The sequence below is a fragment of the Cotesia typhae genome, unplaced genomic scaffold, assembly GCF_013202065.1.
Source record: "Cotesia typhae breed Kobodo isofemale line unplaced genomic scaffold, CoteBio_Ctyphae contig_30, whole genome shotgun sequence".
Classification (NCBI taxonomy): Eukaryota; Metazoa; Arthropoda; class Insecta; order Hymenoptera; family Braconidae; genus Cotesia; species Cotesia typhae.
The window spans coordinates 235,776-262,646 of NW_027423739.1; the positions used below are offsets into that span (position 1 = coordinate 235,776).

Here is a 26,871-nt window from a genome sequence, read left to right on the forward strand (position 1 = left end):
TACCATTTTTGGCAGAAACAAGATTCTTCATTTCTAGAAACTGCAGAAAATTTCCTTTAACATACCCAAATCGTTGTCCTTCGATGAAATCTTTTAATGCACAATCAAGGTTTATCGAGACCTTGAGGGGCGATTTGCCCCTCCGACAAATACTATTGCGCACCAAGATTGAGGTTAAAAATTAAAGTGAATAAAATAAAAGAAAAAAAAATTCAATTCAAGAGTAAAATTATATTCACACCAATAAATTAAAGTTTAACACTTATCAATCAAAAATTTTATCAAATATCAGTTAGTAATTTATTTAAAAATTCAAAAGAAAACGCAAACGTAAATCAAACGTCGTTCCTCCATCACGTCCATTATGGAAAATATCCCTCAACATTTAAATTCAAATTCGTACCGACCGAGACACCTACCGTTGACCCCCAGGAACTACAAACTCACAACTACTCCACCATCAAGTACAGCGGCCGAATGGGAAAATGCCCAGAGCCTAAAAGAATACTACTACTACTATTGACGTAGTCTAAATTGTTTTAGTAAATATAACCAAGACACTGCAGAGAGGAAGTGTAATTTTATTGGTGTGAATTTTTTAAAATAATTATTAGTGATTATATTAATGATAGTTATAAAACGTTATAAAATAATGGAAAAAATTTGTATCGTGACAAGTTGTCCTAGTGGACGTAAACTAAAAACTACAAAAAATGGTTCGTCTCAGCGTCTGTCTTTTTTCCAACCTACTGTACGTTGAGTAGTTTATTTTGAATTATTTATTTATTTTCCGACACCCTGATTGAAAAATTAAATTTAAGACAATTCAATCTATGCAAAGTGCATATTTATATTGTATTTAACTCGAAAACTTTTGTATTTCAAATTGTTTTTCAATCATTGAAATTAAATTTATTAATCAGGGTTTAACGCTTCTTTAATGTTCGATCAATACATTTACATTTTTGTATTATAACTAATTTATATTCACAGACACCGGCAAGATTAGACAAGTGGCAAAGGTGTTTGTGTATTAAATTAAAAGCCACTGATAATATTTGCCATATTCATTTTAAAGAAGAACATATTAAATTATACGACAAGTTTATCATTGATGGAGGGGTCAAGATTTTTCCAACAGTGAAAAAATTGCAAAAAGCTAAAGCTTTGCGAACAATCGAGCATGAATTTATTCCTATACCAGTATATGAGCTTCAAGCAAGTGTTATTGATGAACCACAAAAATCAACTTCATACCACAATCACTGTGAAGACGGAAAAGTCTGGATTTATCATTTACTGTAAGTATTTGTTAATCAATGTATGGAAAAAGTAATTAATTTTTTTAGTTACAAAAATCATTAATAGCAACTTTATTGCAGGTAATTTTTGCTAATGGTGAAGAATTGCCTTTTGACGTTAAAATAAATTCTCTCAAAAATATTTGCGGGTTCTTAAAATCTGTGGAAAGATGGCCATTATGCATCGGTACTCAAGTAGACACTAATATGTAAGAATATTTTTTTTTTTTTTATTTAGAGTCGATTTTAACTGCTGTGTTCCTTCGCCGACTTTAACTGTTGGGAGTGGTACGTTGGGGACTTTTTGGGTTGTGAAAATCTTAAATCTACACGGCAAGGGTCGAATATCTACCAAGATGGTTTCTAAGACCAGCTTGGGATTCGAACCCACTCCTGGCCGGTGAGCCAGTCCGAGTAAGAATATTTTTTACACATAAAACCAAGGAGCTATAAAAATTTTTACTCATCTATAAGACTTAAAAAGATTACATCAATTTTCAGGTACTCAAAATTGTGTAAAGGTGTGATTATAAGTGATGATGCTTACCAAAGAAATCAAAGGAATCCAAGATGTAAATCATGTCGAATTTTACGGAAACGCTTACAGTCATAAATCAATTTCAATTATTTTAGAGAAAAGTACCGCTCTAAAACAGCGGGCTTCAAACCTAGTAAAACAAAACAAACGTCTGAAGAGAATGGTAAGTTGAAAAAAAAAAAAAAAAAAACTATTTTCTGTTGACTGAACATCATTTCAAATTTAACAGTAATTATCTATGCAAACTTCACTGACAATGGCGATTTTTTTTGGCATATTGAAAATTTTGTAATTTTTATTTTATTGAAAACGTCTAAGCTCTGTGAAAATTGTAAGAATTTTTCAGGATAATAAGGTATTGCAGAAAGACACTTTCTTTCTAAAATTTTATTAATTACTTTTACTCGGCGAATTTTTGTTTTAAACTTGTAAATAACTTTCTTTATATATTCTAAACAATTTTTAGCTCGCCTTTACTACAGATGGTTACACTATAAGATCTTCAGTCATTTTAATTGAAAACAATTACACAGGGTGAGGGCCATACAAGTGTACACTTAGTCTCAAAAAATTTTAGGACATTGAAGAAAGTCTTAAATTTTCAAGGATTCTCAATCTGTGAAGGGTTTTTGTTTGAATTTTTAACATTAAATATCAGATTAATGACAATATAGAAAGAAATGTTTTAAAGCTTGAAGTTAAATGCAGATTAAGATGTCATTACAATCAATTTTTTTGACTAGTGTAGCAAACATCATTGCCAAGAATGTTCTCAATTTTAATTTTAAAATTGCACAATATAATTTGTTTCGTGTACAGGAAAACTGTTCTAACGGAATCTTACTATGACTATACAGTGAATGAAGAGTAAATTCTTGCGAGGACAGATACCTTCATTAATAAGAATTTTTTGTACCAAATTTGGTATTCTTCACTATTTTTTAAATTTTCAAACCGCAATAACTTTTAAATGAATAAACCGATTTTTACGCAGTTGGCGGTGTTCGACGCAATCTCTTAAGTCTCATGAAAAATCTTTAAGTTGAAATTGATCGAACAAAGAATTTCGGAGTAATTCCAAAAAAATCCTTTTTTCGGTTTTCTTTCGTTCGCGAAATCTCTCGAACGAATCAACCAATTTTGACCGGACAAGCGGCGATCGACGTGGTTTTTCGAGGTCAAAAGCTCATTAGTTTTGGGAGTAGATCCATCGAGCCGTTTAAAAGTTATTCCAAAAAAACCACATTTGAAATAATTTTTAACTTTCCGCTAAGAAAATTAAAAATTTTCAAAAATCGGGAAGTTATTGGTTTTACCCGGTTTTGCAAAAATCGAGTTTTCAACAGATCTCGACGTTTTGAGGTCCTAGGAAGCCATTTCAAGGGTTCCCGAGAGGGTGTCACTATGTATGTATGTTTTTTTTTTTTTTTTTTTTTTTTTATAGAGGAGATAAAATACATTTACGTATACCAGAACGAGATGTTTATCCTGGTTATGTCGGACTCGGAAGTCAACATCATTGACAACAATACCGACTAAACATCCTCTCTTCTTTCCCTATAGATGTTACAGGGAGGACTGGATCGGAACCGGGTTAGCATTACTTCAATCCAGTCCGTGTTGCGTCTTGCGACGCCTACTCCTGATTACTGGTTACTGATCCCTTTCCGAGGTTTTCGTTTTTAGAAGAAACTGCGCGTAGGTTGCGACAGCTGACCAGTTATCTTCTTTTTCGAGCATATAGGTTACTCAGCTTTCCGGGGAAAGCGTGGTGCGTAAGATTTCTTCTGTGCTGCTTCTGTAGTCCTTCCACCGTACACACTCAAAGAAAGTGTGATCGGCGTCGTCGATTTGGTCCGGGCAGTATTTGCACATCGGCGTGTCCTATAGCCCCCTCTTGTAGAGGTAAGCGTTAAACTTGCCGTGGCCTGTCAAGAACTGGGTCAGGTAGAAATCCGTTTCCCCGTGTTGTCGAGAGAGCCAGATGGTTATGTCCGGAATCAGGCGCGCCGTCCATCTGCCCGTCTCCCCTGACGTCCATCGGTCATGCCACTCCTGTAGCGTTTCCTTTTTTATTTTCGTCCTTGTCTCCTTGGAGTTGTCAACGTTTCTTTTAGCGTCATGGAGTTTTACCCTTTCGAACGCAAGTAAATCGATAGGTGCGACTCCTGCTATGACCAATACAGCCGTTTCAGAAACCGTGCGGTAGGTACATTTTACGTCGGTATGTCTTCTGCTTCAGGATGTGAACCCATATCTCCGCTCCATAAAGCAGTACAGAGTGGACTACCTCAAGCAGGACTCGTCGTTTTCGGGTCCGTGGTCCTATGGAGTTGGTCAAGATCCTTGATAGGTTGGATACGGTCTTGCTGGCTTTCTTGCATACATTATCTAGGTGTTCGCGGTAGGATAGTTTCTCGTCTATCATTACCCCTAGATAGCGCAGAGCCCGTGTTGACGTTAATGTTGTACCTCCCATGTCTACTGTAAATGGTTTTGGAAACCATTTTTGACGAGTCAGGACAATCATCTTTGTTTTTTGTTTGGCGAGTTTTAGGTGGTGTTTCTCAAGCCAGGCTCGATAGCATCAGTGGTATCTCGAACTAGCAGTTCTGCCTCCTCGGTACTGTCTACTAAAATCGTAGCCGCGACGTCATCCGCAAAGCCCGTGAGTTCCACCTGCTTCGGCAGCGGAATTCGCAGGAGCTCGTTGTAGTCAGCGTTCCATAGGTCGGCCCCTATAATTGAGCCTTAGGGTACGCCAGCCGTTACATCATGCTCTTGATAGCCCTCTGTTGTTTTTACTATCAGCTTTCTCTCGTCAAAGTAATCGTCGATCATTTTCAGATTTTTTGGCTCCACGTCAAATTTGTGTTCCAGGGCGTCTAAAATATCCCCCCAATTCGCGCTGTTGAAGGCGTTTTTAACGTCGAATGTTAGGAGAAGACAGACCTTGCGAGCTTTGAGACTACCAGACCATGCTCCTCTTGCTATCTCCGTTACCTTCTGAATTGCACCGATTGTTGATCGTCCTTTCCGGAACCCATGTTGGTTAAAGGCAAATCCTCCATCATGATCGATGTCATTGCGTAGCCTCCCTTGAATGAGCTTCTCGAGCAGCTTTCCGGCAATGTCCAGCATGCAGAGTGGTCTAAACGACGAAGGTGTTATAGGGGCTCCTTTCCCCTTGTCCAAAAGGACCAATCTCTGCCGCTTCCAGATCTTAGGGAACGTGCCGGTTGTCAGACAGGCATTGTAGGCGCTTAAGAGTATGTCTGGGTACTCCAGGGCTACAATTTTGATGACAGATGTCGGTATGCCGTCAAGACCAGGTGCTTTTCCTGTCTTGATAGTCTTTGCCGCGTGCGGCAGTTTCTCCGCCACGATGCTGTTCATCAAGGCAGGACATTTTGGCGCTTCTGGCAAAGCCGTTCCAACTCGTTTAGTAATAATTTGGTAGGCCTTACTCCAGAGGTCATTGTTGAGGTCGTTGCAGATCTCTTTCCACATTATCGCTTTACTCGCTTTAATAGCTTTATTCAAAGTCTTCTTGGCCTGCTTGTACTCCATCGAATATTTATTTTGGTCGAGAGAATGCTTCGCAGCTCTCGTTGCTCGTCGACGTTGCTTGTGGCATGTTTTTCGAAGCTCTGCTATCTCTTGTGACCACCAGTATGCCGGCCTATGGGAGCCTTGCTTTTTCAGTCGAGGCATTGAGGCATCACACGAGGCATCCATCAGTCCCATCGCATTGGAGACTATTGTTTCCGTCTCCTTGCGGCTACTTGGAATTAGGCTACTCCGTTCAGTAGACAAGCTCTGATTCAAGGAAGTTCGCAGTGCTTCTTCATCAAGCTTCCTAGCATTCCACTTCCGCAGTTTATTGTTATGCCGCGAGTGCGGATTGGATGCTAGTCCAACTATGTATGTATGTATGTATGTATGTATGTATGTATGTATGTATGTATGTATGTATGTATGTATGTATGTATGTATGTATGTATGTATGTATGTATGTATGTATGTATGTATGTATGTATGTACACTACCGGTCAAAAGTCTTTGCCCACCCGTTCAACCATACTTCTGTTTCAATATATTACTCTCTTCCGAATTTTTCTCTCATAATTGTCAAACTAAGTTCAGAACGATCTTATATTGAACAAAAATTTCATTCTCTGTAATTGGTTTACTCTATAATAGAACATTTTTATATTTTGTGGGTGTCTGTGAAAAATTAATACTTTCAAGTACCCGACTCTTTTTTTATTTGTGTAAAAGTGAATTATTATTTTGGTGTTTACTCTTGTAGTTTAGTCCCATTCTGCAGTTTTAAACGAAAAGAAAGGGCGTTACAGTGATATTAACTTTTTCTGTGAAGTTCATAATTGGATTCTTTTCGTTCTCACAAATTCGGATCAAAAAGTCTAAAAATGAGGAAAAACAAGAAGCTATCAATCGAAACTCGTGCATTTATCATTAGTCTTCATAATCAAGGCAAAAGTAACCGTGCTATTGCCTCTGAATTGAAAATATCTCGACGAACCGTGGACTATAATGTTAATAAATATGCATCCACCAAAAGTCTCCACGATAGAAACCGTTCAGGGCGGCCTCGAAAAACCACAATTGCTGAAGATAAACGTATTGCATTGATCAGCAAACGAGATCGACGACTCACAGGCCCAGAGATCGCAGCTCAAATCAATTCGTCTAGGGATTCGCCTGTGAGTACTTCTACTGTGAAAAGGAGATTGAGAGAAGTTGGCCTTTTTGGGAGGGTGGCAGTGAAGAAACCACTTTTAAGACGTCAGAATAAAATCAAGAGGTTGCAATGGGCCCGAGAACATAAAAATTGGATGCAAGAAGAGTGGGAGAACGTTTTATTTAGCGATGAGTCGAAGTTCGAGGTTTTGGGTCTAAAAGAAGAGTTTTTGTGCGCAGGTCAAGTCAAGAACGGATGTTAGATGCATGTGTAATCCCTACTGTGAAACACGGTGGAGGCTCAGTGATGGTTTGGGGATGTTTCGGAGGAAGGGCGACTGGAGACTTGGTAAAAATTGAAGGAATTCTCAAGAAAGAAGGCTATAAAAAAATCCTAAAGGAAAATGTAGTCCGTTCTGGCCAGCGCCTGATCGGCAGAAAATTTATCTTCCAACACGACAACGATCCTAAGCATTCATCTAAGCTTTGTAAAGAGTATTTAGAACAATTGGAAAAGAAGAATGTGCTCAAAGTCATGATTTGGCCGTCACAGTCGCCCGACCTTAATCCGATAGAGTTGTTGTGGGATAAATTGGACAGAGAAGTCAGAAAGCAGTGTCCTACTTCTGCTTCACACCTTTGGGAAATCCTGCAAAATGAATGGAACCAAATAGATGATGATTATTTATTGAAATTAATACATAGAATGCCAAAATTGTGCGCCGCAGTAATCAAAGCAAAAGGAGGTTACGTCGATGAATCGAAAATTTAAATAAAAATCAATTATATATTGTAGTTTTATCATTACTGTATTCTTATCTATTCATGTTTTTTAAATACAGGTATCAAAATCAATCGTATTATTTTTATTTGTTGTATAAACCCGCAATCTATAGGGTGGGCAAAGACTTTTGACCGGTAGTGTATGTATGTATGTATGTATGTGTGTATGTATGTATGTATGTATGTATATGTGTGTGACCCATCTATAACTTTTGAACGGCGCGATCGATCGAAACGTGGCATTCGATTAGGTTCCACCAAACTTAGATTTCCTGAAAATTTGAACCGATTCGGACAGGTAGATTCCAAGAAATCTCAAAAAAACTGCAAAAAAAAATTTTTTTTAAAAGTGGTTTTTTTGGAATAACTTTTAAACGGCTTCACCGATCGATTCCAAAAACTAATCAGCTCTCAACCTTTAAAAACGACGTCGACCACTGCCAACTGCGTCAAAATCGGTTCATTCGTTCGTGAGATATCGTAAACAAAAAAAAATCGAAAAAATGGAATTTTTTAACAAAAAACTCTAAATTTTACATCTGATCAAATTATGTTAGCATATTGTTTATAGTACTTAAAAAACTGCATCGATTGCTACAAACCGCGTGAAAATCGGTTTACTAAATTAAAAGTTATAGCAGTTTGAAAATGAAAAAAAGCGTTTTTCATCAAACTTTTATTAGACTTCTGGGCTCGAAAAGCTCTGAAGTATCAAACAGCTTATTTTTGAACTTGAAGAGCTCAAAAACATCGCAAAAGCGGTAAAATTGCAAGCGCGTAATAACTGAACTTAGCGGAAAGTTGCAGGGATGGTCTTTAGGATCAACGGTTTTCCAAATTTTTTTTTTGTAGTTTTTTTCAAATTTCTCAAAATCTACTTGTTTGAATCGGTTCAAATTGTATTAAAAATCTAAGTTTGGTCAAACTCCTTCGAATGGCGTCAACGGCGATGAAATTTGTCAATCTGTTCAAAAGTTATGAGAGGTTTACATACGGCCACACACACACACACACACACATACACACACGCGTATATACTTATATACACACAGACATAGTAACAACCTCAAGGGGATAGTCAGGGAAGCTTCCTGTGACCTTCAAACGTCGAGATCTGATGAACTCAACTTTTGCAAAACGGGATAGAAATAATAACTTCCCAATTTTTGAAAATCTTCGATCTTCTTAGCGGGAAGTTAAAAATATGTTCAACTATGACTATTGATAAAGATGTATTAGTTTATTTATACAATTAAATAATATGTATTCATTGAATTTCCTTTTGAACCCGTTTGTTTATTCATTTTACATTACACTTTATTAATAAAATCCCATAAACTGGTCATCATTACATATTTTATTTGTAACTCTTTCAAATGGACAGCATTAGAATTTCTGACTTTTTCATAACTTATAAAAAAAAATATATTTTTGGTTACACGTTTGTGAACTTAATTGTTTAAAATGATGCTTTTCAAATTTTTAATTAATATTCCCTTTATGATTTCATGCATAATTGGAAATTTTAACATGACTTATAAAAGAACACTTTAATTAATAATAATATATCATAAGTATGATCCAATCATATATTTTCTTTGAAAAGTACGCCAAAACGAAGCGTAAATTGTTCGGTCCTTGTTTGTTTCTCTATCTTTTTCTAATTACGTGTGGCGCTTTCTTTAAAATTTATCATAAGCTACTGCAGTGCTACCCTTATTAGACGTGTTTTCGACGGAAACTTTTTCATACACAGAGATGGTCCTCCTTCGGGAGGCATCATTGGAGATCCTGAAATTTTTTTTGTTAACGATGGTTTAAATATATCAAAGATAAAATTAAATGCTGATCAACATAATCTAGAATTATTGAAACATTTGTTTGTTTATAATTGAATCTATAAATTTAAATTGGTAAACAACATTTAACATTTTTACAAAATTAAATTTGAAACTTTATTAATTACCTAAAGTGAGATTTAAATTCTTTATCAGTAAAAGCTGGAATAACCTCTTCAACAAAATCTTGGAGCCTTGGGATGGGTTCTTTTTTAAAAGATAAATTTAAGTAAATATTACAATATTCCCACTCCATTTCATCATCACTGTCTTCAATCATATCACATTCATTACTATCATCATCATCAAAATCATCGTTGATTATTTCCAATAAATTATTTACTATTTGATTAAAATTTCCCACATTCGCCATATTGATACAAACTAACGTTCATAACGTCCAAAACGAACGATATTTTCTGATTGATTCTAAGCGTTCGTAAGTCTACACCAACGCCAATAATTTGTGCTTATAAGCGTGAGCGCTCAAAGCGTGTGAGCGTCCAACGTGAATGCACCCCTTACCTCTACCCTCTAAACCCTACCATACCCCTGACGCGCACACACAGACACACAAAACGTGGAAGCCTGATGAGAACTCGATTGTCGGAAATAGGGGTGTAACCAATAACTCTTCGATTTTTTGAAAATCATCGATTTTTATAGCGGAAAGTTAAAAAATTTTATTCCCATCGAAACGACCCATACACGTTTTAAACGAATGCCGATTATAAAATGAGAAATACCGAGGATACAATTTATTATCGTCTAGAGTCAGGAAGAAGCTTAAAGTAGTAGAACTGTGAAATAAAAAATTTTAGAAAAATTACCATTGTATAGGTAATAGTAATAAATTTAATCCATGGATTAAGATATGTCTTAATATTTATTGCAGGCTTAGGTAAAATTTTGCATTATTGAGGAATTCAGACACAGATGTTTTCAAATAGACGAGACATAGAGACAAGACATAAGAATTATTAGTACGGGCGGGCAACAAATCATTTGATCCAACGAAAAAATACCCGCTACAACGTACACATTAAAAAAAACCCCACAAATAAAGATTCTCGTAACTTTAAAAATATTGCTGTATTCTTTGGATTATGATTTTGTCAAAAATTATTTGTATAAATAAACAGTTATTATAATTAATTATATTATACATTATTATTATTATGAGCTGTACTTGTATACCGTTTTCTGGTTTTTACAAGGCCGATTGTCTCAGCGTCTCCGCATATAGTCTTTTTCAACTCTCTATTATCAACATATGCTCCCCGCTTTTATATTGTCAACACAATCTTTCAGGCCGAGGCGAAGCCAAGGTCAACAAACATATGATCTGAGGCTTTCTTATTTACTTCCCGAGGAGTGTATACTATTTTTTTCCCCGACGAAGGCGTAAAGCGGAAACTTCGTTTAGCGCAGCGGGGCTAAAGTTGACGCTTTACGCCCGGACGGGAAAAAAGTTATATTTGATTATCTACAGCTTATATAGAAAAAAAAATTACTTGAATCAAATAAATAATTTAGGGTAAAAGACTCAATTAGTGGCGAGGACTCCATTACTGACACTTTCTTTGATTTTGGTACTTATTCAATTAATTAAATCATTAATTTCAATAATTAATATATCATTATTTATAATTTTTAAAACCTTTAGATCAAAAAATTTTTAATTTTTATTCCAAGTAGAACATTTTTTCATTGAAAAAAAAAAGTGCTACTAATAGGGTCTTTTATCTTAATAGTAGATTGTGTGACTAGGGATGAAACAAAACGATTTCAGAACAGAGTGAAGTTGCCTGTCCGAGCAAAGCGAGGGCTGGCATCACTCGGTCTGACATTGTGTTTCATTCCGCGTCACATTATATTTTCCACATAAGTTGCATTAAAAATACTAGTTTTAATGTGTGGAGCCAACCAGAACTAGATAGTTTCAGACGAATAGCGAAAATTTGGTTTATTTATGAAAAATTTACATTTGAACATTAGGTAAAGTTAATTTTCGAGTGTTCGATAATAAAATTTAGTTTATTTTTATTTTATCAAATATTGATATTAGACTATGATTTGTGATCATAAAAAAATTTTTTTTTAAACCAGAGAAAAAGAATATAAATGAAAACTTACTGCAAACTGATTATATCAATCATTTCAATTATATTTTTTCTACGGTCAATTTGCACTTTCTTTCAAAATTGAAAATTCTTTAATTGCAACATTTCTTGAAAATATATTTTTTATGTCAAATACGTTTTCCGGTGACTAGAACGTTAGAAAAATCTAATAATCATAGAATGTCTAATGCTATATAACTTAGAAAAAAATTATTTAAATCTTTTTTTGATGATCGTAGTTTATTCCGAGATTTCAAATCATTGGCTGATTTGATATAAAATAATCAAAATTAATGATCAAATACTCTGTAATTACGTGGGAAACGTTTCTTGATTAATCTTTCTTATATCTGATGAGCGTTAATTAATTTTATATTAATGAACAAAAGAATGTGGGGAAATAATGATTTTTGGAAATATTAATATCTCACAATATTTTTATAGATAATAGAGAAGCAGCAGCTTGTTCTTTAATCAGTTAATAATTAAAAAAAATTTAGCAATATCTATAAATTTTCGAGATTATATCTTATTTTCCCGCCAACGCTCGCCACCCACGCGGTAAGTGTGGGCGTCACAGTGATAATGCGGAATAGTGTTGTACAGTATATACATATGGTTTTGCTCTTGACATAACCTTGAAAACAATTTTCCCAAGCACTAGTACACGAGACAAATCGGTAAGGAGTCGACGCAGACAAGCCATTTTTCGTTCATCGACATCCTCCCAGCATTTCAAAGCATGAGGATAGTTTTTCATATCAAACTTTTCTGAAAAAATGACTAATTATTTTTATTTTTGATTTAAGTAACCATAGGCTAGTACTTAAGCTTATTAGCGTAATGACGCATCAAATTTTTTTTTTTAAAAACCCAAATATTCGCAAAAATAAGTCCAAAAATTTTAATTTTATCGTTCGAAGAGTTTAGAATGTGTGGATATTTCTAGTGTGTCTAAAAATGTATAACCACAAATAGACTTTTCTCATCAATTGATTTGTTTTGTGGGTAATTTTTTTGCTTGCGGCGTTGGCGTTATTGAAAATATATTTCTAGTTACAGTCTGTCAAACGCGAATGATCTGAAGACACTGTAACTTCAAAAGCATTGTGATGAATCCCTCATCACTCGTCCAAAATCGTTAGGTAGTTCAAAGTAAACAAAATGAGCATCTTGATAATATTCTTTTTGATTCGAATTATCGCAAAAACACATCAACACTCGGGTCTTTCATTTTCATAAAGCATTTTTTCCTTTTTTTTTTTTTTTTTTTACCTGAAATAGTTTTTACAATTTTGTTGGAAAGAAAAAAAATGTCTTTTAATTCCAGAAATTCAATTTTTCATTCAAATCATATCGAAATTTTTTTTGTATTTTCGACATAATTTTTTGATGTCTAAAAATTTGATTTAAAAAAATTATTTTTAAAGTTTCAAGTCCTCATTCGTAGTTTAAATAAAGCGAATAACTAACAGAGCTCACCAATCTAATTATATTCAATATCCGTGTGGTAATTAATCAGAAAAAATTTTGCAATGAGACAATTGTCACTTGAATGCAATTTAATAATTTTTAAGTTTACCTTACGATCAATTTGAAATGTTTTTTTTTAAATATTAATGATTTAGTGATAAAAATCATTAAATCTTAAAATATATCATTTTTTAAAATTCAAAGTTCTTCTTGAATAACTTTTAAATAAGCGGATTTCTCAAAAATTAATAGAAGAGATGTAGACCATACAAATTTATAGATCTCCATTTCAGCACACTTGGCAAAATCTCCAATTATGCATTTCAATAATGTGGACTCAAATTTCAGTCTTTTTTGACCGTACTGCAGGTTACAACTTGTTTTTTAATTGAAAAATAATTACCGAAAAAGCGGCACACCTTGATCTTTATATATTTTAGAAGCCAATACTTCTTGACTCTCCTGGACAAAAAAAAATTAGGAAACGGTTGACCCTAAAGACCATCCCTGCAACTTTCCGCTAATTCCATACTTAAGCGCTCGAAATTGCACTTATTACGTTTTTGAACTTTTCGAGCTTCGTGTCATTTTGAGCTCTCCGAGCTCAAAAGTCTAATAGAGGCTTAATACAACACAATTTTTTGAATTTTCAAACCGCAATAACTTTTAAATGAATGAACCGATTTTTACGTGGTTGGTGGCATTTGACGCAATTTTCGAAGTCTCATGAAGGACTTTTAAGTTTAAATTGATCGAACAAGGAATTTCTAAGTAATTCCGAAAAAACATTTTTTTCGGTTTTCTTTTGACAACGATAACTCACGAACAAATCAATCGATTTTTACGTTCTTAGTAGCGATCGACGCGGATTTTTAAACTTCTACAATTATTCTATTGCATCAAAAACGATCTAAGAAGAAATTTCGAAGTTATGTGAAAAAAAAACACTTTTTTCGGTTTTCTTTCGTTCACGATGTCTCTTGAACAAATTAACCGTTTTTAACCGGATTCACGGCAATTGGTTTTTCAAGCTTAAGAGCTGATTATTTTTTGGAATCGATCGGTACAGCCATTTGAAAATTATTTCAAAAAAACCACTTTTGAAAAAATCTTTTTTGTAGTTTTTTTTAGATTTTTTAAAATCTACTAGTTTGAATCGATCCGAATAGAATTCAAAATCTAAGTTTGGTCATATCCTTTTGAATGGCGCCAACCGCGATGAAATCGGTCAAGCGGTTTTAAATTTATAGGAGGTTTACATAGATACACACACAAGATATTACATAGATATCTATTATAGATTATAGATTTGCTTGAAGTTACAGCAGCAGACAGACAAAAAAGATGATTGATTTTCGTTGGAATTTTCGAGTAAATAACTCCCTTCCATTTATTCATATAAATGCGTAGTTTAATTAAGTATGGAGCAGAATTTATGTTATATGTCTGTAGCTTAGATTAAATCTGTACTGTCATTCGTACATGCTAAAAAAATCGTTTAATTTCATGATTAACAAGCTTTCCTTAAAAATTTGGTCAACTACTGTCGACTAAATGTTTAATTTTGGACAATCATTTTTATTTTACTTCAAAAGAATAATCACGAAATCAGACATTCAGTACATATAGATGGGTGATTTTCTGTAAGGATGTTTTTTGCTGTCCCAGGCATATTTTTATTAGAAAAATTGTCATTGTGTAACTAAAAAAAATTTATTAGGAATGTAAAAAAATATTTCTATTTGGAGCATTGAAAACTGAAATGAAATAAATTTTGGTTTTTTGCTATAAATTCGTAAACCACCGAAATAACAGTTCCCTGAGCTGTCCCATTCCCAAAATTAAAACTTTGAAATTTAATTTTAAATTATTTGGTCCTCAATGTTTATAAACTTAATTAGTTAACTAACAATCTTCTTCAATAGAAATCTTCTTCATAGGGCTGTTGGCGCTTTATCGCCATTTTATTTAGTGTCAAAAACACCTTTTGGGCTGGAAACATGTGTCTGGGCCCCGAGAAACTCAGTCCCCTGGCAACTATTTTTATTTATAATTTATTTACAAAATTGGATCCAAAAGTCTTAATATTATTCTAATTAATCTAAATATTCATTGAGAACTTGAAAAGTTGAATGCATTAAAATAGTTTGCTTGATTTTTTTCAATTTGATAAAAAAAAAACAGTCCCCTGGCAAACAGTCCCGTGTCATGTTATATGGCAAAAGATACACAAATATCGAAAAAACAAAAATTTAATCGGCTGTGTATTTATTATCATTAAGCTGATAGTTTTGTAGCCCCTATTAATTTTTTTTTCTAATAAAATCAAAAATAATTTGGTCAGACAATTTTGTACAAATTTAAGACGTCCTTACAGAAAATCACCCAGATGAATCACTCTTTTCTTCTACGTTCTATTAGTCTTCCAATGTCATGCGCAGAAATAACGAACGGGACTATCCATTCATGAGTCTACTGATTTAACTTTTATTTCTCGTTTTATTATATATCATTAATTATAGATTAGCTATTTCTAAGTCAACAATTTATTTTTTCCATTTCATCGAATTGCAAGCCTCATAACGCGAAGATGGGCTTTTTTTCTTAGTTATAGAATTCGATGGACTGGTGCCGTATGTCATATCAGTAGCCTAGTTCACGTTTTTTTTTTTTTTTTTTTTTTTTTATTGAATTTTTATCAAAATTCACTACGATACACACTATTTCTTTTCACAATTTACATCAATACCAAATACAATAAAATCAATTAAATTTCATTGAAGCAATTTAAAAAAACTAAGTCAGCAAAAATAAAATTCATAATCTACAGTCGATGAGAAATTTCTTCGAAATAGATTAACAAACATTTGACCTAATTATAACGTGATATTTCAATACGAAGTAAGATTTTCGAAGAATTTTTTTTTTCACCCTTCGTAATATATTTGCTAATGTGTTTTTTGACAGATATGTTCAAAGGTAGACTAATGACTATGACAAAAATCATTGAAAAATAATTAAAATAAGTAGATGAGCGTCTTAAGATAAAAATTAATTGATCTTAGATATTCGGTCTCTTTCTATAAAATACAATACTTTTTATTCTCTATTGACTAACCTTTTTCAAGGTCAGATAGGGGTGGAAGGAGATGTCCTACGTAGCAAGTAAAAGTTTGCTGACTATAGCTGTTGCTGACATTGAGCGAAACTACTCTCATTCATGAATTTCAGGCGCAAGCGCTCATTTATCCGCATCTATTTCTATCTACTTCTGCCATTCTGATAGTATATAGGGTAGCGTCTTTTATGATTTTGTTATAAACAAAATGTTATCCTTGATTATTTCTTGAGATCATATTTTTTCATAGCAATTTAAGATGAAAAATATTTAAATAACAATAAAAATAATTAAATTATTTAAAAATGTTTCTAAATAATTTTTTTATTTTTTAAGGTTTTGTATCATTTGATTGTTTAATTAATCAATCTGCTAGTTCATTTGAAATATAATCAGCTATTTCAAGTGAAACAAAATAAAATAAGACTTAATACGCTTGAGATTAAGCTCCGAAATGTCGGTATGTTGTAAAAGGAAAAAAAAATATCGTCAGGGGGTAGAATTGATGTCGTAGGCGGTAGGTACGTCAGTACGAGTTTTGAAGGGCGCGCGTTTGTCGTCACAGTAGATGCTTTGGTGAGGTGAAAACCCGGGTTTCTGATTGGTCGAACAAGGCGGAGTATGACAGTTGACCGAAAAGAGGGGTAGTAACTTACAACCATCGAGTGAGAGAACGATCACATGAGTTCAGACTTCAGACTCAGTAAAGGTAGCTTGTGAGGTGTATCTTGTGTATTGTGCATTGGACTTCAACTTCGCCTCAAGTTTAACGTCAGAACTTTTATCTGTCGGGGAAAAACTATTCATCATATGATTACAGCTAATAAAGTAGAAAATGTAAGTTTTTTTTTTTTTTTTTTTTTTTTTTTTTAAATCAAACATTAATTCGACAATTTTGATCCAATTGAAATATATCCATGTAAAGATAAAAAAATCAAAATTGAGTTGATAAAGTTGAAAGTTATATTACGTTTGTTTCTTCGTTAACCATTTCATGTAAACTTTTCTCAAATGTACATTTTAACTTTCTCATTGTGTAGTAGTGTCACAATATAATTAGTAGTCCAACCGGTCTTAAAGTGTGGTGGAGGATTATTAAAATTATGATGCAGGCTTATTTTTAACATTATTATTGGAATTGCTTTACATATCATTAGTAACAAATAAAATAAATTTATTTAAGCTCAAAATTTTTTTTTATATTTTTAGAGCAAAAAAAAGTCAACATGCAATTTAAAGAGAACTATGCGAAAAAATAGTTGTTCATAATTTATTTTACAATTAAAAAAATTCGGAAAACTGTTGACCTTAAAGGACATCTCTGCAACTTCTCGCTTGTATTCCATTCTTCAGCTTTCAAAATTTCACTTCTTACGTTTTTGAGCTCTTCAAGCTCTAAAACATAAGTTTTGAATAAATGAACCGATTTTCACGCGGTTGGCGGCATTCGACGCAGTTTTCTAAGCTTCATGGAGAATTTTCAATTTCAAATTAATTAAACTATAAATGTCGAAGTAATTCCGAAAAAACACTTTTTTCGGTTTTCTTTCGACACCGATAACTCACGAACGAATCAACCGATTTTGATCGGGCTGGCAGTGATCGACGTGGTTTGTTGATGTTAAGAGCTGATTAGTTTTTGAAATTGATTGGTTGATACGTTTAAAAGTTATTCCAAAAAAATCACATGAGAAAAAATTTATTTTTGTAGTTATTTAGATATTTCTCAAAATCTACCGATCCGAATCGATTGAAACTGTATTCAAAATCTGAGTTTGATTAAGCCCTTCCGAATGGTGCCCATCGCGATGGAATCGATCTAGCCGTACAAAAGTTATAATAAGGTCACACACACACACACACACACACACACACACACACACACACACACACACACACACACACACACACACACACACACACACACACACACACACACACACACACACACACACACACACACACACACACACACACACACACACACACACACACACACAATTCTCTCAAAATTCAGCCGTGTGATGCAATATCACATGAAAAAACAAGTTTATCAGTAGAAGTAAATAAATTTTCTTTAGTTTAATTGCTTTAAAATACAGCTTGAAAGTGATAACAATTGAAAGTCAATTAAAATTAATAAGAAAGTTTTCGAGTTATTAAAATTTGGATAATAATAATATAATTATTATAACATGGAAATTTATAATTTATAAATTATTGAGCATTGCCAAATTTTCCAAGTTGTCATGAAAATTTTAAGTTTGTCACTACTAAGGTGGTGTGCTTATGCTATCTATTATCATTTTCTCTCACATAAATTCAAACGAAATCTCTTATCTAGTTGCACTTCCATGACCTGTGTGGATACTAAGTGATTGATTATCCATTTTCAACGACAGTTTGGAATTCAGTGATTTATGATTTATGACAAAAATTTTTTTATTTTATAATATTTTTTTTACTCATCAGTACGAAAAAGAAAGATCGGTGAATGTATATGATATAGCAGCCTTAAAGATTTTTTCAAAAAAATGATTGGTAAAAATATTTAGAGGCTAATAATTTTTGTGTTTTAATGAAATTTAATATCATAGTTCTTGTATAATTTTTTTCTATTTTAAATCATTTATTAGGTAGATTACAAAAATCTATCTATTGCATTGGCCCTTGTGCCAAAATTCACAAAGAATTTCGTTACTATTAGGAGCATTCCATGCGAAATGGAAGAAAATGTAAAAAAAAACAACCTTGTAGAAAATTCAATTTTCTACAAAAAAGGTCCTAAGCACCAAATCGCTGAAATCAATATTTTTTGAGATATTCAATGACATAGTTTTTGTCATTTTAAATTTTTATCAAAAATCGCTTCAAATTATAAAAAATATGTTTTTTTTATTATCCATCACTACTTTCTTAATTTATTGTTTTTTTTTAAAGATGGAATGGTGAAAAAATTTTCGATGATATATATATATATATATATATATATATATATATATATATATATATATATATATATATATATATATATATATATATATATATATATATATATATATATATATATATATATATATATATATATATATATATATATATATATATATATAGAGAGAGAGAGAGAGAGAGAGAGAGAGAGAGAGAGCTTGAATGAGTTCAAAGTTGAGCTAAATCCATCAAATAGTTTAGAAATGGCAGCCCTTTGAAATTTTCGAAAATGTCAAAAATCGTTTGTTTGGCGACTTTACCAGGAAATATCTTTTCATTGAGAAATGATTGGTCGTTTTTCTGCATTTTATTTCAAAGCTTAAAAATTATTTTCAATTGAAAAATTGACACTAGAATTTTTTTTTCTCTTCAAATTATTCCATTTCTTCTGAACTAAAAGAAAAAGAAATGTGATTGTTCCAAGTAATTTTATTTAAGTTGGTTTTATTCTTAGAAATAGGATGGTTCACACTTTTAAAAAAATACTAAATATTCAACAACTTTACGAAAGATCAAGAACCAATGTCCCGATCCTCTATGTTTAATTTAAAATAGTGTATCAATATAAAGCTAGTCATCGATTGCTTTATAGTCTTTGGGCTCAGTTAGTGTCACCAAAAATGAGTGGTTAACAAGATGAGCGCGATACTTTTTTTAAAGCGATACTAGGTATACACTGATAGAAAAATTAATGTGATTTAAAAGACTAAAATCTTGAACACAGAAAATTATTTTTAATATCTAATTTCTTTGACTTGATACAAGAGAAAAGTTTTGATCTATGTAAAATTTATTTGAAACAAGAATAATTTTTTGGTTCAAAAACTTTTCTACTTAATTTAAGAAACTCAAATTGATCAGAATGATCTTAGTTCAAGATTTTTTTTTAATCAAGGTTATTTTTTAATTTGTGAAACTTTCAATATGATTTATTCAATATAAATATAAAAAATTATGATATTTTATGTTTGGAATTATCTGTTGATAATTGAATATTTTTATGTTGTAGAAAATCGGATTTTGACATCCTTAGTAGAAACTATTTTTATTTTTTTTTTGAGTGGCTACAAAAACTGTCATCATGAACGGACAAAATAGCTACAGTCACTTCAGGAGTTTCATGTCAAATTCTGAAACGATAAATAATGATCTTGGACTCCAAATTCCGATTGTGAATGTATCTCCGATTGCGTATGAAAATCATCAAATTTCTAATCGGGTATGGAATAACTCGTAGCATTATTAACTTGATTTTAATTTACTTAATAAAATATCATTAAATTTGTTAAATCTTAATATTCAATTTCACAGAGTGCTAGTTATTCACCATCCAACGGTTATTTGTCAAGAGATTCGCCGTCGAGTTTAAGTCCACCAGAAACAGGATCGTCAAACAGGAGTTCGTTTTCTTATAGTAGTGAAATATCTCAAGACGATTTTCTTATGGACTCATTGGTAAATGGTATTATTGAATGTGTCACTTTTGATGAAGATGTATCATCATCTGAAGTTAAACTACCTTCTTCTAACGACCCTCAGAATCATTATTGTCGTGATGACACAGTTTCGTTTTGTGAAATTTCTTCAATAATGCAGCAAAAAGTAATTTAACTTTTATAGTCAATATTTTTTGGTAACTATGACAATAATGGCGATTTAACACTTTTTTTGTTTGTATTTTTAGAACTCAAATGAAATGACTGATTTGTATTCATTACCGACGGCAGCTTTGCCTAATAAATTTTTCAATTTACCGTTGCTTCAACTTCTTCCAAGAATGAATCCAACTCCATCTTTACTTTCATTTTGTAATATACATCCAGATAACGCCATAATGTATTGTTATACGTGCCCAGCAATAATATGTGACATGTGTCAGATTAATTTTCATGATCACCACTTGACAATGGAATTAGCCAAAGCATCTGAAGTTGCTGAAAACCAAAGCAATCGAGCTTTAGATAAGATTGAATGCTATATTTCAAGTATAGAATCAAACATACAAAAGCTTTCGGTAAGATATTTTTTTTAATGGAGAAAAAAAAATTTTTTTCATGATTTCATTATTTTACGCTGTAATATTAATATTGAATTTTAAACATTACTTTTAGAAATCTTCCAATGATATTAGTTACAAGGCATACAAAGTTAAAAAAAATGTTTCTTTAAATATTAAGCAAGTAGTTGATGCTGTGCTGGAACGCGAAAAAGAACTTTACTTGCACATTGAAGAAATAAAAACTGCGAAGCAAACATTTATAAAATATCAACAAGAAATTTTAAGAAACATTGTGGGTCAGTTAACGAGAATAGCTAAGGCAATATTTGAAGCTAAGAATTATCTTAATATGAGTGGAAATCCAGAAAATCTTATTGCCGTTAAAGAAAAAGCTTTTGTTGAGGTAAAATTATTTTGGAAGTACTATTTTTCTTTGGATCAATAAATATATATTTACAAATATTTCTAACTCTTTTCAATGTGGCTAAAATTCTTTTTATCTTTGTCTACTCTATTAAAAACATTTCTCAAGAAATTCAAAATTTTTTTTAGTCAACTAAAAAAAAAATTACGCCTAAAAAAAACAGCTTTTTCATTTCCAAAACCTTTTCAAAAATCGATTGATCAAATTTTTTTTTTCTCATTTTTGTTATTTTTAATGCACTTTTTAGAAAAAAGTAGATAAAAATTATTACGAGCTACCTTCAACCCATACCTCCTCAAATACACTATTTTTAATTTTACTTTTAACTAGAAAATTTTATTTATAGCGATTGATTTACAACTAATTTGTATTTTTTTTATCTAACAGATATCAAAAATCGAATCCGAAGGTTTAATCCATGCACAATTCAAAGATCATTGGTTATCGTTTTCTGGATCGATCGATAGCCTTCTTGATGCAATTACTCAATATGGTACAATCAAAACAAGCCCTATGGGATCAATTGGTGATGGTAGAGCTCTGAAAGGTCGTGGTAATTCACCGCTTTTAATTCAACCATATCAACAACAACAACAACAACAACAACAACAACAACAACAACAACAACAGCAGCAACAACAGCAACAACAACAACAACAACAACAACAACAACAACAACAACAACAACAACAACAACAACAACAACAACAACAACAACAACAACAACAACAACAACAACAACAACAACAACAACAACAACAACAACAACAACAACAACAACAACAACAACAACAACAACAACAACAACAACAACAACAACAACAACAACAACAGCAGCAGCAGCAAAAGCAACAGAAACAACAACAGCAAAGATACCAAGATCATAAATTTCAGTTACCACAACAAAATTCGTATAAAGTTGCGCTTCAATATTATACCGGGTCTCTCTTACCTGAAAGAAATGTTGCGTTTGCGAAAGTTCCAGTGGTTGTAAAAATTGGGAAAGATTCACCGTCGCCTAAACCACTCTTAATTATTGGTGATGAAGGCGAAAAAAACAATGATTTATGTCGTCCTTGGGGCGTTGCTTGTGATAAAGAAGGAAATATTATTGTTGCTGATCGATCGAATAACCAAATTAAAGTATACGATCAAAATGGCGACTTAATAAGGAATTTTGGAACTCATGGAAGTGGTCCAGGGCAATTCGACAGGCCCGCAGGTATTGTTGTTGATGAACGTAACCGTGTCATTGTAGCAGACAAAGACAATCATCGGATTCAAGTAAGTAGCAACTTTATTATTGATAAAAAAATAGCACATTAAATGCGCATTACAAGTTACGCATTTTTGGATTTTCTAAACGTTTTCATCTTCTCTAATGGATATAATTTTGATATTTTTGAATTTCTCTTTTTTTCAGATTGTATCAAAATATGGTGACTATTTATTAGCATTCGGTGAAAAAGGAATGAGGAATGGTCAATTTAATTATCCATGGGATGTAGCAGTTAATACACGTTGTGATATAGTTGTATCCGATACACGGAACCATCGTATTCAATTATTTAATGCAGAAGGTGACTTTCTCCGTAAATACGGTTTTGAAACAATGCAGCTTATGTGGAAGTTGCTGGATTCACCAAGAAGCGTTAGTTTTACTCCTAATGGCGATATTCTTGTATCAGATTTTAATAATCACCATATAGTTATTATTGATTATCAACTTCAAAAAGCTAAATTATTTGGTCCCGAAAAGAGAGCGCATCCCTTTTTAAGAATACAAGGTATGAAGGTTGATGATGTTGGAAACATAGTTATTGCTGATTCGCGTAATAATAGAATACAGGTGTTAGATTCAGAAGGTAATCTTAAATGTAAATTTGGAAGTGTGGGAAAAGGTGTAAGTCAGATGGATCGCCCTGCTGGTATTGCGTTATCTCCCGAAGGCCAAATTATAGTTGTTGATTTTGGTAACAACCGAATTTTGGTATACTAAAAAGCAATTTAATAAATTTTAATTCCCAAAGAGGAAGTAAAAGAAAAGTTTAGAAAGTAGAAGTAAAAGAATAACTGAAAAACACTTTTCTTATTGATTTTACTTCATTAGCCAAATTTATGTAAGGAAAAATAATTAATTATAATAATAACAGTGAGCATATTTTCTTATTAATCAAGCATCTTAGCGTGAAACGCAAAAAATTGCTTATTTTTTAAAAATATTTCTGACAAAAATATTTTTTCATTTTGACTTATTTTCCTTTTGTTACATTACATATATAATAATTAACCTGCTTGATAAGATTTTGTATTAAGTTTCCAAAAAATTGGAATTAAGTGATAAGCAATTCTTTTAAAAAAGAATAAAATGACACGTGAAAAGAATTTTAATCCCGTAATAGTTTTATAAAAGGCATTTTTATTCACATTAAAAAATTTTTCAAAATATAAGAATTATTTTAGTAGCAAATAGTAAATTTCTTTTATTGATAAAAACTTTTTTATTTTGTATAATATACCAACTTAATGTTGTTTTAAATTTTTAATTTAATTTCGGATGCTTGGATATTCGAATAAAAATATTGGTATGAGCTGAAAATAGATCAAGCAAAAAAAAAACAATAGAATGATAAAAGATTTAAGCAAATCAAACAAATAATTTGGGAACAAAAAATAAGAATATTTGACATGACAGAAAGTATCAAGAAATTTGTGTGTTTCAGTTATTTCTGTTATGAAATGAGTCTGATATATTATTATTTATCAACACTAGTAAATTAAATTAATTTTTTTTTATTAATTGATTGCTCGTATTTATACAGTAAGACTGATTCAAGACTGAATTGAAATGATGATATGCCATGTTTTAGTTGCAATTATAAAATATACTAACAATGACTGAAAAAAACAAAAGCAAAATTTTTAATTATTATTTTTAGATAGCGCTTGTTGTTTTTAGGTTTATTTTTCATTTTTATTATTTTAAATGATTTTTTTAAATTGGAAAACGGAATTTTCGTCACAGATAATGATAATGTATATAATTAGCTGTCACGTTAAATTTTTCTCTGAAATTATTTTTTTTACATATTTAGAATAAAGAAAAATGGCTATTACATTAGAAATTGCTATACTTGTTTGGATACACTTCATTCAAAATTTTTGATAAGCTTTTAATTTTTTTTCCCATCAAAAGCTTTAAAGCTCATTAAAAAATTTATTTTTTACTGTTTTCATAATATTTACTTGAAAAATGCGGTAAAAAAATAATCAAAGATAAGGTAGATTTTCTTTAAATAACTGATTTGATAAAAACTCAAAAAAATTAAAACATATCAATGTTTCTGGTAATGTGAAAATTATTTATTTTTAATTTAGTATGTTGTAATGAAAAGAAAGAATGCTTTTCAATCGATTTACTTTTTCGAGACTAATAATTCATTATTTTTTTCAAAGATTATTTATCTGTATTTTCATTTTTGACGATAATTATGAGTCCAATAACCATAGGAAAAGTTTTTTAGAGCAAGAAATTAAACAGAGGTTTTTAAATAAAATTGCAGTCGCTATCCTGAATTGATATAATTTTTCCAAAGTAATTTATCTAAATTGATTTGTCCAAAATTGTATATTAATGTTTCAAATGTTGATTTTTTTTCGATGGTAATAGCATTTACGAATTTATTAAATTACAAATTTTTCTGAGTTACCTGATTGCTTACTGTTGAAGATGGCTCGACTGGTTATAAAGAGCAATCAAATATATGTTTAACTTTGTAAAATTTTTTTTTTTTCTATTGATATGTCTTATTATTTAACAGATTAACTGTATTATTTAGTTTTCAAGCTACATTAAGAAACAGTGACTTTTTAGAGTTTCTTATGCAGTATTGCAATTTCGTAAGAAGTAAAAGAATAGACAGTCCAACGATTTAACAATGACTATAAATACAGTCAATTCAATGTTAATAAACATCAAATTGGCAATCCAACCACTAATAGTGATGTAATTGTGTTTTTTAAGTCACAAGATATGAATTTTGATTAATGTAATAAAATTATGTAAAAAAATTTTGTATGGATATTGTAAATTTTTATAAGCCAGTATTTAAAAATTGAAATTCTTCAGTGATTGATTTTTTATACTTTGCGTAACAGTTTATTTAATTTTTTTAAGTTTTCGTGTATAATTAAATGTCAAAAGAATGCAATAAGAAACATATCTGTTAGATGTATCTAAGAACTTAATATTTCTGTTGAATTACTTTTTTTGAACATGTTTAATTCCGTTTGTTTGAAACTTCAGTTTTACTGCAATATTTAATTATTTTTGCGACTTTAGATAATTTTTTATGATATTTTTTTTCAAAATTTATGTTCGAGTATATTATGTTTAGAAAATGTTGACAGTATATTGTAAAAATAATATTAAAATTTACAACATAATAATTTGAATGAAGTTAATTGTGAAACTTATACAAATTGAGTAGTTTTCAGTATAAGGAATTATTATAGCCTGAAATTTTGAGAAATAACTCTGAAGGGCGAAATAAGATTTTTAAAAAATGTATATGATACTATTGTTTTTTGTTTCAATATTAAATGTAGTTGCATGACAGATAATGTCAATTCGTTAGGGAAAATTGATGATGAAAGGTCAATCATAAATATATATGATACGTTAAAAATGGTAAATTGTCATGTTGATTGCCAAGAATATATTGATGAAATTGAAAAAGAAAATTTTTATTAAACTTCTCGAGAAATTTTAAAACTTTAATCTGATAATCTTCTATAAAAGTATAAATATATTGAAACTAAATTTTATGTGTCAGCTATGTAAAAACAAATTAATGAAAAATGATTTTCTTATGAATTATAAAATAATAATCTTATAAACTAAAGTTTAATATCTCAGATATGAGTTTACGGTTACCTGTAAAGCATTTGAACTATATATTTTTTACTGTGAAGTTTAATGTTATAGAATTAGTTTTGTTGTATGATTGTGTGTTGGATATTGTTTGTGATGTTAAATTGTCAACTATGTTACCTAAAAAAAGTTGTCTAATTGATTGTGAATGAAGTGATTCTTTTGCGCATTGGAAAAGTATAAAAAAATATCTGTACAGATTTCGAAATCACTCGTGATCTTTCTTCTTAAATAAAGTATAAAAAAATTTGATTTACCTACTGTACTTATTTATATAATTTTTATCCTTCATTATGGAAATAAAATTTAAAACAACCTACAATATGCTCATAAAACATTGGATATATCATTTAATATTTCACATCTTTGAGTATTGTTTTCAGCTTCCCATCGATAAAATTGAAAATCTAAGAAAGTTCGAAAAAAGTTGAATTAACATGAAATCTTAAGATTTCAAGTTTGTAAAAAGCTAATTTGTCACTTTCTACAATGATGTTTATAATAATAAATAACGTAAAAAATAATAAGATTTATTATTAATATAAATTAGGATTAATGAAAATGAGAAACTGGGTTTTGGAACATTCGATTCTAAAATATTATTTATTCCTTAAAAATAATACACTGGGTTTCTTAGTTAATAGGT

The 26,871-nt window shown here is 31.2% G+C and overlaps 1 protein-coding gene across 6 annotated transcripts; it reads left to right on the forward strand.

Annotated features, from left to right (window-relative positions):
* Positions 1 to 547: 547 nt before the first annotated feature.
* Positions 548 to 26,477, forward strand: Wech (tripartite motif containing 71 protein wech). 6 transcript variants are annotated; one of them, XM_074240754.1, is made up of 11 exons: positions 548 to 751; positions 994 to 1,301; positions 1,383 to 1,398; positions 1,540 to 1,715; positions 1,803 to 2,002; positions 19,879 to 20,088; positions 20,181 to 20,471; positions 20,554 to 20,883; positions 20,981 to 21,271; positions 21,680 to 22,576; positions 22,716 to 26,477. In XM_074240754.1, the coding sequence occupies exons 6-11, from the start codon at positions 19,951 to 19,953 to the stop codon at positions 23,289 to 23,291; spliced, it is 2,523 nt and encodes an 840-aa protein (XP_074096855.1). In that variant the 5' UTR covers positions 548 to 751; positions 994 to 1,301; positions 1,383 to 1,398; positions 1,540 to 1,715; positions 1,803 to 2,002; positions 19,879 to 19,950; the 3' UTR covers positions 23,292 to 26,477. The 6 variants fall into 6 exon arrangements, with proteins under 6 accessions (XP_074096855.1, XP_074096854.1, XP_074096856.1 ...); XM_074240753.1 differs by having other exon boundaries at positions 1,383 to 1,715; positions 1,786 to 2,002; XM_074240755.1 differs by having other exon boundaries at positions 1,383 to 1,715; positions 19,931 to 20,088.
* The last annotated feature ends 394 nt before the right edge of the window (positions 26,478 to 26,871 follow it).